General features: G+C 31.6%; 1 protein-coding gene across 2 annotated transcripts in view; it reads right to left on the reverse strand.

Moving 5' to 3' along the window:
- The window catches only part of LOC124359807, a 30,568-nt gene extending 15,576 nt beyond the window's left edge, over positions 1 to 14,992 (reverse strand). Inside the window, exons 1-8 of one of the 2 annotated variants that reach the window (XM_046812850.1) lie at positions 14,836 to 14,992; positions 12,434 to 12,668; positions 10,665 to 10,772; positions 10,020 to 10,138; positions 7,380 to 7,470; positions 5,437 to 5,529; positions 3,326 to 3,533; positions 2,445 to 2,580 (exon numbers count right to left, since the gene is read on the reverse strand). In XM_046812850.1, the coding sequence (XP_046668806.1) occupies positions 2,445 to 2,580; positions 3,326 to 3,533; positions 5,437 to 5,529; positions 7,380 to 7,470; positions 10,020 to 10,138; positions 10,665 to 10,772; positions 12,434 to 12,641 (963 nt within the window). In that variant the 5' untranslated portion in view covers positions 12,642 to 12,668; positions 14,836 to 14,992. Of the gene's footprint in view, positions 1 to 2,444; positions 2,581 to 3,325; positions 3,534 to 5,436; positions 5,530 to 7,379; positions 7,471 to 10,019; positions 10,139 to 10,664; positions 10,773 to 12,433; positions 12,669 to 14,812 lie in introns of both variants that reach the window. The other variant, XM_046812851.1, reaches the window with a different exon arrangement.
- Between the last annotated feature and the right edge of the window lie 4,198 nt (positions 14,993 to 19,190).

A 19,190-nucleotide genomic window follows, 5' to 3' on the forward strand; every position in this document is an offset into this window, starting at 1 on the left:
AGCCATATTTCTCATAAATAATTGGTGGTTGTTTAAGTTTGAGCCAATAACGAGAAAGCTCGGCCCCTTCAACTAGCCTATATAGACAACTGCTGACTAAAGATGGCTCTCCACTGGAGCCAGATACAATGTAAGGGAAAATTTTTGTAACTTCAAACGTTGCAATAATACAACAAATGTTTAAATAGAATAAAATGTAATGTTGAAGGGACTGGACTTAGATTAGAAGGGGCTGGTATCAACTGGAGAAAACGTATTCCACAGGTACAGCTTGAAAATCCCACAACTGGCAATATAGGATTTGAACAGTTTTTAAACAAATATTTCCAAATAAAATGTTTAACCAAACTTCCCTTTGACAATCCTACTCTAAAAAAAGGAGTCTAAAGCTTCCATTATTGCAGTGAAAACTGGTACAAGGGCAGTGCCCAAGAGCACATACTGGATTGGTTGTCAAGTTGCCTTAAACAAATTTGAACACAAGCTTATCCATAGTACTAGAATACTCGTAAATACCCAACCTAACTCTTTAGGACTTTTTCCTCTTCATAAGAGTGAAATCGACACTGAAAAATAATTGAAGCAGTTAAATTACAGTGACAATGAATACTCTCTCAGAAGAGGTCAAACTAGGCTTTGATCAGTTAAAAACTGACATTGAGTTATGTAAGAACCATCGAGGAGAGTATGCTGAAGAGGATAATGCTAAAAGTTGTGAAGAAGATAAAATAAATAATGTTTTAGCTCTAATTTGATTCTTTTTTTCAGCCAGACCTTGTGTTCTCATCTCAGACAATTTCATAACTTACGATTTAACAACAATGCCTATTTCAGGGATGTATAAACTTTTTTCATGGTAAGAAACTTAACCCTGCAACTGACTTGTTGTTGTATCTCTTACAGCAAGTGACAAATGTCGAAGTTGGTAGAAGGTTTAAGTGAATTGATTGAATTTTTGTAGAACTGCAGGTTGGCCTAAGATCATAAATGTTGAATATTTTTATTGTTGAGTAAACAATATATCGTACATTTCACAATGAGTGTTAATTTGAACAGTAGTGGTATTAGGAATGTACTGGGTAGTGAATCAGAAGACAATAATAGTTTGGTAGATATGCATATGAAGTTTTATCTGAATTGGATATACCATTGCTTACTGAATTAATTATGCCTGATCCTACTGACTTTGAAATTGATAAAGATAAAGATACATTGTTGTACATTTTTACTTTCTATAGGCCTACTAATAATGTTTGAATGAGAACAAAATTTTTAATTAAAAAAGGTTAAGCCTTTATTTTACAGTTTTTACTATTGTACAAATTTAAATCATGTTGCCATAGAAAAAAATGTTACATAACATAAACTTCTATCAATATATATATTTCTTCTTCTACACATATTTAAATTTTAGTAAATAAAATAGTTTGTCTAATAGAATCCAAACTGTCATAATTACATACAAACTAGTGCAATAAGAAATTTTAGTAGTTTTTATAGATATATTAAAAAAAAAAAAACACCAACAAACTTGTTTTATTGAAATATTCTTTGATAATTTGTGAGTTAGATACGTATATAACAAAACTTTTATATATTTTGGATTCATTTAAATAAATTTCACATTGACTGTGAGGGTGCTACATATTGAAGATAAATTTATTTTTTACTGCTTCTGTATGTCATTCAATTTATTTAAAAAAATAAAATCCAAATGATTCAATATTAAATTCTTTTGTTGTAAACAATACACATTTCTTGAAACTCTGATATTTTAAAAATGTCTGTATTTTGAAAAATAGAGGAGCAGTGATTAAAATTGAAAACCCTCACGAAAAGTGCCTGCCATTTTGAGAAAAATGATGGCCAATTCTAGGGTTAAGATGATAGATAAGAGCATTACCAACTCCATATCTTTGTTTAAGGATTTTGGCCTTATTTGTAAACTTGGAACTTTTGAATCAGGCATGTATCTAAACTTGTACTATTATACTCTATTTATACTTCCTTACTTGTACCTACTACTACTTACTTGTGATTATTACTATGATATTTTCAAATTTAAGAAGCAAAGAGATAGAACATACTCTATACATTACAATAAATTACTATATACTCTTTGAACAATTATGAGTATATTTGAAACCAGTAACATGTTCATGGCAAAATAAAAAATAATTATGCTATAATTCTAATATATATAAAATGTTACTGGGATATTTTGTTTCGTTGAGTGAATACATAAATCAATGAACAAACTACTACCACGGACCTGCAGATATATTCTTCTATTAAATTGTAAATGTTGTTAACAAGTGTTTTTTAAAATGCCTTTAAATTTATTTGATTTTTCCATGAGTTAGTTCTTGGAGAAGTTTATTAAAAAAAAGAGAGATATTAAAAAAAATTTATATATGCTAACTGAGATGCGGCAAAATGATTACCCTGGTGTCAAAGATGTGAAGGCAACACCTGTTAACCCACATCAAAGTGTATTTGTCCATATACTGCAGGCAACTCCAGCAGTCTGTCACAATGACTCCGTCCCCTGGTTCCACGTCATAATTGGCCATGCACTGTCTGTAACATAGTTCCTTGGTACAACACAAGATGTTGGCATTTGTTTACTGTCTTGAGCAAGGCATTATCAGACACAATGACTTTAAGTTTATTTATATGATTCTAAAACTACAAAAAGTAAATGAGTTTTAAAATGTTATAGGATCTTCAATGCAAGGGTTGTTTAGAAAGTTTTTTGTCTGATTAGGCTATTGACAAACCGTTACAATTCTGAACATTGTAAGCAAGGATGGCTGGAAAAAACTTGTATACTCAACACAAACCTTTAGCCTGATGATAAGAGGCTTTTGGTGAAGTCATTGCATTCCCAATACTGTATTCAGGTTCGCAAGACAAATTTTAATATGTGTTTCTAGTGATGACATGATGATAACAGTATAGTTTTCAGCAATGTTGTGTATTCCTTACAACCTTTGGGATCATAGTTTACTTCTGAATTGAATGTATTCTAAATATAGCCTTTGATAGTTGTAACATAAAACTGCTGGTTAAAAAGTAAACTGTAACTAAACTGTACTGCATTTATGCTGGCAAGATAGTGTTACCAAAAAAATTTACAATTTACATCTTCAAAAACATATACATGAAATTCACCATCAATAAGAAAGGAACACAAACAATATAACAATGAAAATCAAGATGCACACACCTAAACAACCTTGTGACATATAAACAAAAGACAGAGGGTGTGTAAAAGGGAGAAATGAGTTTACTTTACGCTTTATCTACACATTTGGAGACTTACTTAGAATATTCTGTGTCCCATAATTTGATTACACCATTGTTGGAGACAGTGCTATATTTTCTTATTGAGTTCTCTTTCAAGGCAACATTCAGAAATCGCTGGTTATCATCTGAAATTGTATGAACTTTGGCCAATTGAAACTCTCCATCTTCTGACTCCACTGTAGAAAATACACTTACTCTGGATGTCTGTCTCACGGCAGCACCTTCTGAAAAGTTGTTAAATTAATATTAAAGTATACATTTTATAAATAATCTTTTCTTAAGTTTCCATTTTATTTTTACATTTAGAACCAAATAATATTGCTAACAAGTTGCCTAATCTTTTCTAGTAGTAGCCTCTAGATATAGCAATACAAACTTCTAAGGTGACTAAAACACTGTACTCTACCTGTGCCTGTCCGTCTGCCCCCTCCCTTGAATTTTATAATTTATTTTTTTTATATTTGCATTACGAGGGTACAATAATGAATGATTAAATAATACCAAAAGAAGCATGAGTCGCAGGTGCCTGAAATGAATATGAGCAGGAGGTGGTTTACAGACCAAGGTTCAATCAGCATACAAAATTAACATATTTTACACAAAATATTATTAAGCTGTGACTATATATGTCAAGATTAGCAGAACCAACAAGAAACTATACAATTATTTCACTCTCTCCATCCTTAATTTACACAGAAAAGACTATTTTGACTTCTTAATATGTCAAAATAGCTCTGTTCTTAAGTACATTGCCAAGTTTTTGAGAAAAGTTCAAAATATATATTTGCTTGTCCCATGCCCTTTCTTCAGAATTTATGAAAGAAAAGCCAATTACATAATTTAGATCTGAACTTAACCCTATGCACTCGAAGGCAGTTTTTATAATTTGTTCCTGGAGCTTGTATGGCCAGCACCACTGGCCACAAAACATAGCAGTTATTTTCTAATATTCTCTTTGTTTTATAATGAATGGTGAGTGCTAAAACCTGTTGAGCAGCTTTATTTTATAAAAAATATAGACTGAGAAAAATGTAAAATAGTTCATGTTTGAGTATAACATAACTGTAAAGGCCTACTTTATAACATTTTATTTACATATCTTTGTTAACAATAATGTATAAAAGTAAAATTTCCCAAATGTTTGTTTATCTTTGTATTAAAAAAATTAATTAAAAAGAAATTTTAAATTTCTTTTTTAAACATTTTAATTTATATGCAAATAACGCAGAGGAAATTGAAAAATAATCTGAGGAGGCAAACAACAATGAAACTGGAGCTGTCAATGAAAGCAGTGCGGCCATCTGTACTGGCCATACGAGTTGTGAGGACAAACTACGGCAAAACTAACGCGAGCTATCTGCAACATTGGTGTGGCCAGTGCTGCTGGCCTTTCGAGCGTAAAGGGTTAAGCACTTAAAGCAAGAAAAGTAACCTGCAATGTTTAGAAGTATTTAATCAAAATGAAATAATTATTAATTAAAAAAAAATGTTATAAAAAGTTGCTGTGAGATTGCCTTTTATAACTATATCTACATGTACTACCATTATATTCCACAATGAAAGATGATAGATATTTATTTTCCTAATATATACATTTAAGACTGTATCAGTTATTATACAATATTCTATGAGAAGATATTTTATTAAATGCTAAAATTTGATGATGCTATGAACGTTGTTACTGTATGTTGCCAAGTGACAAAGAACAGAAACTTCCATCAGTAGTAAACAATGATAACGCTGAAGTGAACACGAATGTACTACTGCTGTAGGCTTCAAAAAGTTACTAACCAATGGCCTTGGATATATCGACAAGGGATAGAGGATAATTATTAAAATATTTTTGAAAATATATTCCTTGACAGTACATCCTAGTTAATATTATATTTCCAAATAAATATTAACATTATTGACAATATATAAATTGCAGTCTTATTTTTGTAATTATATGTATCCATCACCATTTAATTAATTATTATAATAATGAATATCCTAGAATGTAAAATAAAATGTTAAATTAAACATTTGGTAGGCCAAATGGTTGAATGTTTATAAGAATTACAATAAGAACCACTTCTACTGCATATTTGCTTACAAACTTAGGTAATCCGAGTCAAATTTACTTACTTGAGTTGGAAGTAATTTGAAAAATTGGGTCATCATTTTCAAGATCTACTCTAGATGTATTTGCTTGTTTTCCTCCAACCACCTTTGAGTAATCTGTAACACATACAATAAAATATTATAGTTTATAAATTTAAGCTACTGTAACATACTAACCTATCTGGTAATTTTTACATTTGTTATTACATTCTGGTAGGTTTATACAAAATAATAAATTGGTTATTGATAACTATGTAAAACTCTGTTCTCTTATTATTTCATTCAACCACAATCAGCACTGTCACATAACAGACTGGTTGTAGCGAGTGTGATGAGTTATTTGGGCCAATACGATTCCTGAAAGGAGGGTTTTACGCAGCGCATAATGCTACCCCCCCCCCCCCGCCTATCACCACACACTCAAGGTCACGTGCGCAGCTAAAGCCCTCGAACTGTATATAAGGGGAGCCCAACAATTAATAGTTTTAAATGATTAATATTTTATTTTATTTCATTTCATTGTACCTTATTAATTTATTTTGAAACATGGAAGTAAGGAACACAGATCAAACTAACATAGGTTTCAACTCGCCAGGAAAAGAACAGAATAACTATTGACAGCTTTACATTGTAAGATATTCAAAAGTTCCTTACAGAGATAAACGATATTGACCTTGCCGCTGCTTCACATCCACTATTTCTGAGTGCGTAGTAGACTGTGAATCGGCTGTAACTATTATTATTACAACGTTTTTATTCCCATTCAGTTTTCTATTTGTTTCATTATGTACATAATAAGTATGTACAGATAGTGATTATACACACTGAACTGGGTTTTTTATGTGTCCTTAAGCTTAGTGTTATGGTCTACTTTAATAAATTCCAGTGTATTAGTGATTTATAACTGTTATAGTTATGTTTTGTGACCATTAGTGTTGTGCTTTTATGTAAAGAATCATATTTCAGTGTGTGCAAAAATTCGAGTTGAAAAAGTTATCTTTTTTCAGAAACCTAAGTGAAATGTTTCCACTTGTTTTCTGGACCTATCCTGTGGAACTCGATTTACCACATAAACTATTGATTGCTATGAACTTCATGTAAACTATTGTGTACTATTATACACTTCTGTAACTAATGTCAGATGACAATAGCAAGAATTGAACTGTTAAAGATAACACAATAAACCTTCAGTTATTTTTCAAAGACTACACAAAATTTAGCATTTATTAACATTTAGCAAATTTTGCAAAGTTAATGATGCCATAAACATGTAAACTATGAAAACTTTACTGTGTATTAAAACCTTTAAAAGCTTATATAAACAGTACTTACTGGCTGGTTTTTACATTTTAGGTGTCAAGATGTTTGTAATTAGATGTAGCAACTTTTACTATTCATTAAACTATGTTATAATCTTATTAACTATGTTATAAATTTAAAAAACTTCAACTGCCTACCAACTTGAAACATAATATGATAACACAATATTAATATTTCTCTTGATATAAGATTGCAAGAAAAACAATTGTACTGAATTTGGGTTTTATTGTCTGTATTGGTTTATTAAATAAAAATAAAAACTAAAAACACATACAAACAGACAGTAAACACAAAGAGATCAACCATTGGTTGCACACAGTTTCTAGCTCCTCTTGGTCCATGAAATAATATCCTAAAGTTTGTGTAGAGAGATCAGTTACACCCTGTATTTGCATTACACGCCTCTATATGATTATTATATATTTAAACGTTATACTTATAGAAAAGAATTCTTCAATTAAATTAAAAATGAACTATCACTGCAAAAAAAATGGCCATCATTAGGAAGATTATTAAAAAATAATGTAATGTATACATTGTTAAGCTATGCTAAAAATGAGATAAACAAATAAATTAAGTGAAATGGTTTGGAGATTCTCGGCTGGTAAATTAAGTGTGTTGAAGAGAAGAAAGAAACACTTTATTACTCAATTGAGACTGAGCGCCATGTAGCAGGTAGTAATCCTCGTCTAGACTCAGTGTCGCTAGAGTCCCTCCTGTGTAGTACCAGTTATGTACCTGAAACATGATCATACCGAATTCTACATATTCTTTTTTCCCCAAAAACCTTTAATACAGTTTTACTGTTTGCACCACTTGACAAAACTTGAATTGTAAAACACCCAAAGCTCAACATTTCCAAAAATACAGGATAATGTGGATTATCCTAAACAATTTACACCATTTAAAAAACATTTTAAGTCTAATGAAGACATTAAAAATTATGTGCAATAATGGCTTTGAACTCAAGCCAAGGAATTTTGTAGCTACATTTACACAAATTAGAACAATGTGACAAGTATAAAAATATTGCTGGCAATTGCTACAATTTTTATCACGGATACAGATACAGAAATCTTTATTTGCTATCATTAAAATAGAAACAAGCGTCATGTACATTAGAGAGAGTAAAAATAAAGAAAACCAGTTAGTTAACAAATTCAGTGCCAGTTCATGCCATGCGTTATTTGGAACACATAGTCTATCGATTTGCCTATTGCCATGGTCACTCCTTCCAGGTTAAAAATTCATTGACATTATAAAATGGTCTACCTACTAGCCACGATTTTAATTTTTTCTGCAATACTTTCAGTGTTGAGACCTTCCAAGGATGTGGGCAAGGCATTGAAAAACTTCGCTCCTGCATAAGACGGTTTTACTTTGAAGAGCTTCAAGTGATTGGCCAGTAAATTAAAGTCTGTTCCATGTCTGGTGCAATGTGTGTGAACTCCCTGGTGTCGCTCATTGATTTTCTGAAGACCTGCTAGTGTTATGGACTGGAGGATATAGATATTTATTACAGTTAAAACTTTATATCTCATACCTGGCATTATATGTATTAACAAAATGCTGCCCGGTACCGACATTTTATAAACTGTACTTCATTTGTCAGAGTTTAGAAATTACTTAGTAATGATGTAGTTTTCCCAATAAATCTAATAAAACATCAATATAACACAAATAAATATGATTAGTAAATGTAGAAACAAATACTTGCTAACATATTTATATAAAAGTTTACATTTACTAAATAATAACCCTAATAATATTTACACTGAAAATTCATGTTTTTCGCTTGGACACAACTCAAATCACTACATTACTTTTGTAAAGAAATACAGTAAAATACTGTATAAGTTACTATTTTATTTTGTATTTACTCAAATGCTTGGTTATCGGCAAATAAACAACAAGAAAGGCCGTTATGCAACACGGTACTCGTCCACTACGTCGCGTGACTGGAAGACAGAATCATCGCACAGGTACTTCGGTATTATCACTGCCCACTATTTTTGAACGAGTTTTCCATATCAGAGATCAAAATAAACTTCATTATACGTTCCTTCTTCCATAATGAATCGAAAAATATCGATGAGTCATACTTCCTATCTCGAAATCTTCTCCAAATAGACACACGAATGACCTGACATAGGGGACAACGAATAATGAAACGTTGTTCTTATAGTTTTTTATTTCATTGATTGTCGTAATAACTTGTAAATTACAAAATAGGTTAAATAAAGTCAGTTATTTTTAATACTGTAATTTATTTTGTCCCCGATAAGGAAAACTCGTCCAAAAATAGTGGCTTCTTGATAAGTACCCAAATAAGTTTCACAGATAAAATAGTAGAGAAACAACATAAAACTCGTATTTATTGATAGTTTGGAACCTATTGAATACAGCTGTCTGGTTATTTGCCCAAAATAATCTTCTACTATATAAAATATTATCGAAATAAGAAACGTCAAAATTGGCGACGCTGGCACTTTATGCACTTTTCGTACCGTCAAAATTAGCGACGCTGTGGCACTCAAAGGGTTAAATAAGCTAAAGCTGTCGGAATAACTAGATTTATCTCATATCGATTAATGTATCAGAAAAAGTAAAAGTAAAAGTAAAGAATGTCTTATTTTACCAGGCAAAGTTAGGGCTAAGAAGCCCTCTCTAACACTTAACCTGGGGACCAACGGCTTAAAGGTGACTTCCGAACCACCACCAATGGCCGGGCAGGCGGGCCGCTTGTAAGGACAGGATCGCTCAGCGGTCACCTGTTCAAGCAGTGGCCACGCTCGGCGTTGCTTGATCTGGTTATCTTGCGATAACCGCCGTACCCACTACACTGCGCCATTGGCAAAGGGGTGGTTAAGAGTTTCTGGAATATTCTGCCCTTCTTTGCGCTAAACGGTTAATTATATCAAAATAATACCAAGGATAAAATTACATGTAAAACCAAATTTGTCAGAAAAAAAGGCATTTCCATAAGAAATTTCATAGTTGACTGCTATATTAAAAAATAGCGACTGAATTTTTTAAATTTTAAATACATAATTGTAATAAGCATAAACATTTAGGTAAAATTCCTAATTTAAGGTTTGCTCTAAAAATTAATATTTTCTGGGGGCGGCCCAATGTTGACCTCTTTGGGTTTATCACCATGTATAATGCAATATACAATTACTTTATAAAAAATAAAATAACTTTGTTTATATAATTTGAGTAAAGAATTTTTATTTATATCTATTTATAGTTCCACTCTAATTTATACTAATCAAAGATAAACTCACTCCGGAGAAATAAGGGTCTGGGTCCCGGTCCAAATGTTGAGCTAGAACAGCAACGCCTCGTGGCACTTCCACCTGTCTGCCTGCAGAGGCCTTCTTAGCTTTTTTAATCTTCTTTTCACCTACACAATTTGTATATAATTATAATAAATTAAAATATTATGTAGGAACTAGAAACATTGTGCCATTAATAACAAGAATTGTAATTGGAGTATACAGCTTATCAAACCAAAAACATACGACATATTTGATAGATAAAGTACAGTGTCAACTCATAAGTCAATACAGTGCAACAAATATTTTATCTTGTAGGTTCTGAAAAGGCTATAACTTTATTTACTATTGTTACAACCCTCTCATACTTAGGTACAACATATATATATATATATATAATATATATTAATTAGAAATATATGTAAAGATTTAGTCTGAAATACCTGTACTAAATTTTTTTTCTTAATTTACTTGTAACAGAAAGATTATTTTGAACTTACATGAACTGCAATATTATTGAAAACAATTTAATTTTATTTAGTTTTGGATTGAAGAACCAGAGAAATATCAATAGCATACTTTATTACACAAACAGACTGATTTATACATTAAATCATAAATTATGAAAATAAACAAGATTACTTAACTACTTACTAATATGTTTCTTGTCTTTCCTCACAGTTGATATAATTTTGTCTTTTTTCATTTGCCATTTCATTTTCTCCCTTATCAAACTTATTGTTGGGTCAAGACCATTTAGAGCTGAAACATAATCATGAGTTATAGAATGAGAGTTTAACAAATAATTTAGTTGATTTAATTATACAAAATTATTTCTGCTCTCCTCGACTGTAGCAAAGCATCTGGCTGTCTGGGATACGATCTCATACAGAATAAACTTAATCTCTATGCATTAATGGTAAAGCAGACAGCCGGCTTGTAAGATCTGTCCCAGGGAGAATACAGGGAGTAGAAGTGTAGGGCACTCCTAAAAAGTAAAAATGGCCTTAAAAACTTTATCAATCAAACCCATAACCAGTCACACCTGGAGTGCCACAAGGATTTGTCCTAGCCCAGTTATCTTTGTTTCATTTTTCAAAGACTTCCTAGCATACATCCCAAGACCATAGGAATAGCACTAACATGCTGCAGAAAAAACAAATTGGCTGTTAATCCACCAAAAATAATACAGATGAATTGTAGCAAAAGAAAAGACTACATTCCAAAAATACCTGACGTAGAAAGTGAAAACCATGTTAATTCCTAGGAGTCATCCTCGTTGGGAGTCTCAACTGCACACAGCATGTGGATAGCCTTTACAAAAAATTAAACACAGGTATATATGTTGTTATTCACATAAAATGGATTGGAAATTTAGAAACAGCAAAAAACAGACTACTATTCATTGGTAGAAAGCCATATTAGGCTTGCTGTGAAGGGCAGATCCTCTGCTGGAAATCTGAACAGGGTGCAGATAAAATCCATCAAAATCCTCGCTGACCTTGAACCTCAACAAAGCTGCAGACAAGCCTTCCAAACCACATGGTATATAGTGACATTCACTGCTCTGTATTTCAAGAAGTTATTTTACATGCTCACAGTCTGAATCTTCAAACAGGGAAAGACTTCCATTCATACAACACCCGCCATGCAACAAACCATGTTCTGCCCTCACATTGCACAGCAATGTTTGAAGAAAACCCATCCTACCAATGTAGGCCAATGCCGGAAGGTAGGGAACGCTCTTCCAGAATCAATAAGAGGACTGAAGACGAATGCCTGAAAAGAAGACTGCACAACCTCCTTGTAAACCAGCCTTTTTATTCACTTGACGAGTTACTTAACACCTGTAATGGAGAATGAAGACTGCAAAATAGACCTTGACTTTGTTTCACTCATATAACAAAATACAAATGCATAATAGTTATTTTACAGTATATTTTTGTAATAATGTGCGACTCCATTACTATTCTTAAAGAATAGGTCAATAAAGAAATTTGTCTATTGTCTAATAAGAGCTGGCTGTAATAAAATGACCTTGAATTATTCACCATAACAAAAATGTAAAATCTCGTGCAGTTTTACATTTTTAGTCTTAGAATTATGGTAGATGTCTCATTTTAAAGATATCATTAATACACATCCAGACTCTTTAGTTTGTTTTACAGCTTATTCAGGAATATATACCAAACTTTATTATACTTTGTTGTTTAAATACTCAAAAAATATACTCTTAACAAACAAACAAAATAAATAAAAAGCATTTGAGTGCATATTAAATATATTGTTAAAATAAGACAGGCCATATAATGCTACAATAAAAAATAAGGACATAAAACTGCTTGATGTTTTCACATTGTTCTTATTGGCAAAAACTCAATTCCCTTACTATTGAGTAAGATAATTACCATGTGAACACTTACCACTTCGGGTCGATTCGGTGAGTGGAATGAGAGGGACTGGCACGGATGACGAGTACGGGAATGATTTATTCAGCAGCCCTTCAATACCGGCAGACCCTTCTTTACTAGGCAGTATTCTATGAAGATTTGTGCAAGGCGTCACGTGATGGGGGAGTTTTGATAAATAATCCTTTGATAACGGCCCCACACAATTGGAAATTATGTTCATATTGAGTGTTAGGGAACTCTTAACAACCTAAAAATAATACCACCATTGTTATTAAATAAAATTTACTTTTAAATATACATTACCTTTGTACTTCATAAGAAACAATTATTAAACTTAATTATACAATACGTTATAGTACTTCTTGACAATAATTAGATTGAAAGTACAATATGACTGTAATAGATAATGCTATCATCACATTATACAATTCTTTGCTTTAGTACATAATAAATGAATGATTTAGATTTAATTTGAGCTGTATTGATAAAAAGATAAAACAAATTATTTAATATCTAATTTTATAAAATTGTTTTATTGCTACGTTCTCTTTTTAATATGTCAGCAATTTTATGTCAAGAAACCATAATTAATGGAGTACAAAGTGCAAAAACTTTAGCAATTTATAATGACTAAAAATTATATTTTAAGTAACCTATCAAGAATGTCTATGTATAGTTGTGCCTACGCGCACATTCATTGAGATAATTGAATATATATATATATATATAAGGCCATAATACACAATTTTTTTAAATACACAATATATATATATATATATATATATATATATATATATATATATATATATCAACTGCAAATCAACTGTATTAAAAATTGTGTATTATGGCCTTATATATCATACTTATTTGTTATATTGGAATATTCCAGTGTAAAGAAATTGCAAAGACTGTTATACAATAAAAGTCTATTATAAGCATTACAAAAATTAGTCTCTTCTTAAACTGAAATCTCTTAAACATACAGAAAAGTTAATAAATCAAACAAGAGAACAGAAGAGTTGTAAGTAAGAACTGGGCACTACTAAGCAAAATAAAATACAGAATACCAACAAAATTACTTACTACACTACAAGAATCACTTATAGTTCACTAAATAAGCGACCTGCGCATACTGACTACGAGGAAACAACAGAGTATGTGAGCTAGTGATTCATTTGTGCAAAACAAGATTAATCATAATGGTGTGCAGCCAGACTCAGAACTTTTGCAGCTATGTCCAAATATTTCTTGCTAAGATTTCTTCATAAGTCCTTCTTTCTGTATTTGACCATTTTTATAATTTTATTAGGTTTCTTATTCAAGTCTTTTTACAAGATTCAAAGCCAAAGTGTTTTGATTCTGACAGATTCTATACTAAGTTTTTGGTTTCCTAGTTTAATGTATGAAGCCTTCATTAGTATACATTCTGTAAGCGTAAATTTAAATTTACTTACATTTTTACCATTGGCATACTAGCATTTTTACCACGGTACATAATTGCCTTTCCATTACAATTCAATTTATATTTCTGATCAATCCCTCTAGAATTTGATATTTTACTTATAGGTACTATCTCGAGTGGACGTTTTTCTTTTGTTGACATGCGGGCTTCGGCAGCACCTTCGGTGGCCGGAGATACTCGTCTCAACTCGATAACAACTAATTAATTTGTAGCTCGAAATTTAAGAAAAACATTGTTCATTTGGATCAAAATTCTGCTCATTTCACTGTTATTTTACATTTACGTTTGCAAAAATGGCGCCGCATCCGATGACGTCATCACGAGGTTGAATCATAATCACAAAAGGTCAAGTGATGCCCGATGTGGATGTAGAACATGGAAATATTGCTCCGCGCTTGAACAGTTGTTCCATTTTTTATGTTCTAGAACTTCGTTATTTCTCATTTCCACCCCGTCAAACCTTATATTGACTTGTTCTGTAGGACGATTCCAATAAGTTAATAACGCGAAACTCGTATTTTGCCGCTACGGCCGTTAAGTGACAATTACTGTATAATTTATAAGTTAGCGTATTTATTAATTAATATTTATAGAAGTATTGTCGTTTTGCTAACTTGTATTATGCATGTACTTATTGTAATCAATTGTAATAATGGCTACTGCATTGGAAATAAAAAAAATAAATAAATTTTGAAACCTAGACCTAGTATATATTCATAGTTTTCTCACTTAAATCCATGGTAATGGACAGTTTACATGGGTATAGTCAAAAATACTTTAAATGTGATAATAGGTCATTTTAGGGGATATCACTCAACTCTATATTTACCATGAATTCATCTGAATTATAGGACTGTAAACAAAATTATGCATGCTATTGTCAGGTAGCCTATTTGCACTTGTTATCCAAATATATCACAATTACTTACCTAAAATATATACAAAAACCTACCTATAAAAACTGCTCGAAGATCTCAACTGCTCAAAAAGTACTATTACAATTTAACACGTTTACAGTTAATATAAATAAATAAAACTTCTAAAAACTTAAACAATGTGAAACACGTGATAACCTGTAAACAACATAAACAAAACATAACAAAAAAATACAATATACTCTAGCCCTCTTGATTTTTGAAGCAGGATCTCCAAAACAAACTCACCTGGAACTGATTGAAAGCACATTAAGCCAGAGAGATTAACCAAAGTATTCAGTTTCTTCCTAACAAAGAAGATGCAAGTATAAGTGTTAGTCTTTATATAAAACCCCACTCACTAGTTCAGTCATATGGCAAACGCGGGCCAGGTCCGGATCGTTTGGAACAGCCTGTAAAACAACTGTTGAGCAGAACGTAAAATACGATAAAATGCGGACATTGTGGATAATAAATTATCAACTTTTTTTATATTAATATGACAAACTTTTACTCACTATGTGCTACGCTGCAGTGAGTTTAGCGAGTGATTTCAAGTATTAATATTCGATTGTACCGGATACGCACCGATTATCTCGGGATTCTTTACTGGGACTGTTTTACAGACTGCATTTTTATTGTGTTTGGTGTTAACTTGCTGTTTGGGGTTTTTGCAAATGTTATAAGAGAGTTGCAGTTTTGCAGGTGCTACAATGGATGGTAAGAAGAGAAAAGTTGACAGTGAGAATAGACAGTTCTTATCAAAATGAACTGATAAAGATTTGTTCATGTTTTCAAATCGAACTGGGCCTTACCCGTTTGTTTGATTTGTATGCAGACTGTATCTGTTGTCAAAAGTGCGAACGTTTAACGTCACTTTGAGACCAAACATAAATCATTTGATACAAAATTTCCAATTGGCAGCAATTTTACGAACGTCAAAAGTTGATTCCTTATGTGTCAATTATTCAATGACCACTCAAACGTTGAATCCAATCTATCTACGACAGCACAAGAAAAATGTGCAGAAGCCTCTTTTGGACTCTCGTAAAACACAATAATGAAAGCTATTAATAAATGGAAACATTGTAAAAAATTGGCGGCAGGGAATACGTTATTTGAGACCAAACAGGACGTTGTTGACATTATTAGTCACATTCCACTTTCTGCAGTCACAAGTACTATATATATACAAATGTGTAAGCAGATGAAAATAATAAAATGTTAAAACAAATTTTAGTAGGTACAGATATTTTTGCACTGGCCTTAGATGAGTCAGGTGATATCACTGATGGGCCCAGCCGGTAGTTTTTGTAAAATTATTATACAACGCTAAAGAGCAGTGTGTTGAAATACTTCAAATTATCACAACAATGGAAGCTCATGCTCGTGGACAAGATTTGCCCAAAGCTTTAATAGAGTTTTTATTTTGAAAATGCAGATTTAGATTTGAAAAAGATATAATCGGTAAAAACATATGGAGCTCGGGCAATGGCTGAGACAAAGGCTTACTTGTTCAAATAATAAGTGACCCAAGATGTAATAAAAATGCAGTATTCTACCATTACATCATCCGTCAAAATTTTGTTTAAGTCCTGCTCTTAATCGTAAAATGCGAGTTGTAAATAAAATCATCAATTTCATACGTTCCAAAACTTCATTACTCCGTCGTGGGTTGAAAGCCCTTCTTGAAGAAACAATTGCACTTTTTGACGATTTGCTGCTTCATTACAATGTTCGGTGGTTAAGCAAGGGCTTGGTTCTTCAGAGTGTTTTTACAGTTATTGAACATATAATAGTGTTTCTGCTTAAGTGTGAAGGTAAAGAAGTTAATGCAAGGGAGTACATAGGCTTCTTACTTAACACATAGCTGAATATAGGGAAGGTTGCCTTTCTAGCAGATATATTCAAATATTTGAATATATTAAACTTGAAGATACAAGGAAAAGAAATGCTTGTGTGTGAACTTCTGTCGGAAGTAAGGAGTTTTAAAATAAGATTGATATCTGGTATGATGATATCACTGACGAACGATTGCACTTTCTTAAACTCAAACCATCTGCGCTGAAACTGTCAGTATTGATATTGAACCATTTGAGTTTTTAATAAACTTAAAAGTTAATTTTGAAACCAGATATTCTGATTTTGGGAAAACAAGAAATACTGTACAAGTGCTAAGCAACTGCTTCCCTTAAAAACCTAATGGTGACTGGATCAGTAAAGCAGCGCAGATTTTTTTCACTCAATACTGCCTCGCAAATGGAGATTATTGATTTTTTAAGAAAACATTGTTTTGATAATAAAGTTTACTCAAATCCCAAGACCTCGATTTCGACCAGTTTTGGATTAAGTATGTAAGAGCTGAAAAATACCCAGAATTAAACAAATTGGCAGATAAACTGTGCACAGTGTTTGGCTCTACATATTCATGTGAGTCGGCCTTAAAAAATGAACTTTATTAAAAACCGCTTCAGATCACGCACGCCTGACACCCATTCGTCTTTTTTTAAGTAATGGTAATCAGTTGCACATCCTCAACTCCAAATTTGAAGGAACTAGTTAAAACTGAAAAGTACCATTTTCGCATTAAAATATATTTTATAAAAGTTTTGAGTTTTTATCATATTATTTTCATTATTAAACATGTTAACTTAACATTATCTTAAGGGTAACTTCTTTTTAACAATTTATGATTTGTTTTCACGTTTTATTTTTTATTTATTATGTAGTTGAAAATTACAATCAACTATTTTCTTCGGTGTTCAAGTTTTTGAAGTGTATTACCCATGTTACCCAAGAAAGAAACATAGTAGCCTAGCAATTTATTTTTGTGTGTTTGCACAATGGTATTAAATATATTAGAAAAAATAAAGCTAACAATAATATGTAAAACGTGTCGATATTTTCTTGTCTGCATACAATTTATAAGAGTTAAAAATTGCATTACTTGCTAAAAACAAAATAGTGCAGATTCAAAACATACACACGACAATTATATTAAAATACAAATTAATTATCACAATGGAAAATGTAAAATTTTCAAGTCGCAAGTTCATTTTAATTTTTTTTATAAATCCGGGGATATCGAAGGAATACTATCCGGCCCCGCTGGCTGTAGAAAATTTAAATAGGACCCTGACCGAATATAATTGATGGCCACTAAACCATAAGACCTCACAAATGCCAACAATTTTCTTCCAGTTCCCTGCTGTCCCATTCATGGATAGATGTGCATAAATGAGTTGAACTGACAGATTTATAGCATAATTTTACTAAAAAAATGTGTGCAACGGGATTTAGACAGTTCATTCAATAGGGGTAACTTTGGACCAACTTTTTTGTACATTTTCATATTCTGAAACCAATAAATTCACTACTCACTCTATAACAAATGTAAGCTGTGTATTTATGCGTTCCTGGTACAATTAAGACCAATAATATATTTTAAGTTTGATGTAAGATGTAAAATATTTAAACTTTAATGTGGTACAAAGTTACCATTGTTCTGGGCGTTACTTTAGACCATTGCTAAAAATTTGCACTTAAAACAACAATATTCTATTTCCTAAAATAATGGGGCAACTTTTAACCATTTATAATTGACCAGAATTATATATTTTAACCACTTACAAGTTATTCAATTACCAGCTGTTTTTGTTTATGGTTTTTTGAGAAAAAGGAACTTTTCATGGATATAGGTTAAACTTTGTACTAGTTGTTTCAATAAGTGAAAAATGCTTAAGGCTCTCTCAAAACACAATATCAATGCATTAGAACTTACCAAGAAAGGTTATAATAAAATAAATAAAACCATAAGGAACACATTTTTATTTGTAAACAGATTTATTGTTAGACAATACAGGAACCCAAACTAGTCTATGAAAATATAGAACTAGGTAAGAAATACAAAAACTTATTTTCAAATTAAAGTGTATTCCTACATATTTCAGACAATATTATTTTATTTCAATACATTTCAAATTCTTCTTCAGAACACAAGTCTTTCTTTTAATTTAAACATACCTCTTTTATTCACTAAAACTATAGCACTTTCATCAATTTTCTTGAATAAATCTTCTCTTTCATAAAATAGTTCATCAATTTTCTCAGGCCATGCCCAGTAACTCCCCTTTTTAATCATGCAGCTAACTTTATATGTGTTTGGTGAATCAGTATTTAAATTGATCTCAGTGACTTTCCCTGGGAAAAGTTTGTCAATGTACGATACAATTACATAATCATCAACATTAATGTCGGTTAACAAGTCGGTTGGCTCTAACTGTTCACCATTTACATTAGGAGAAAGTGAGTTGTTTTGGGACTTTGGAATACCTTGATGAGGGAGTTGCATTGATTTGGTTGTGTTGAATTAGCTTAAGGCAAAGCCCACGTC

The sequence above is a fragment of the Homalodisca vitripennis genome, chromosome 4 (genome assembly GCF_021130785.1).
Source record: "Homalodisca vitripennis isolate AUS2020 chromosome 4, UT_GWSS_2.1, whole genome shotgun sequence".
Lineage (NCBI taxonomy): Eukaryota > Metazoa > Arthropoda > Insecta > Hemiptera > Cicadellidae > Homalodisca > Homalodisca vitripennis.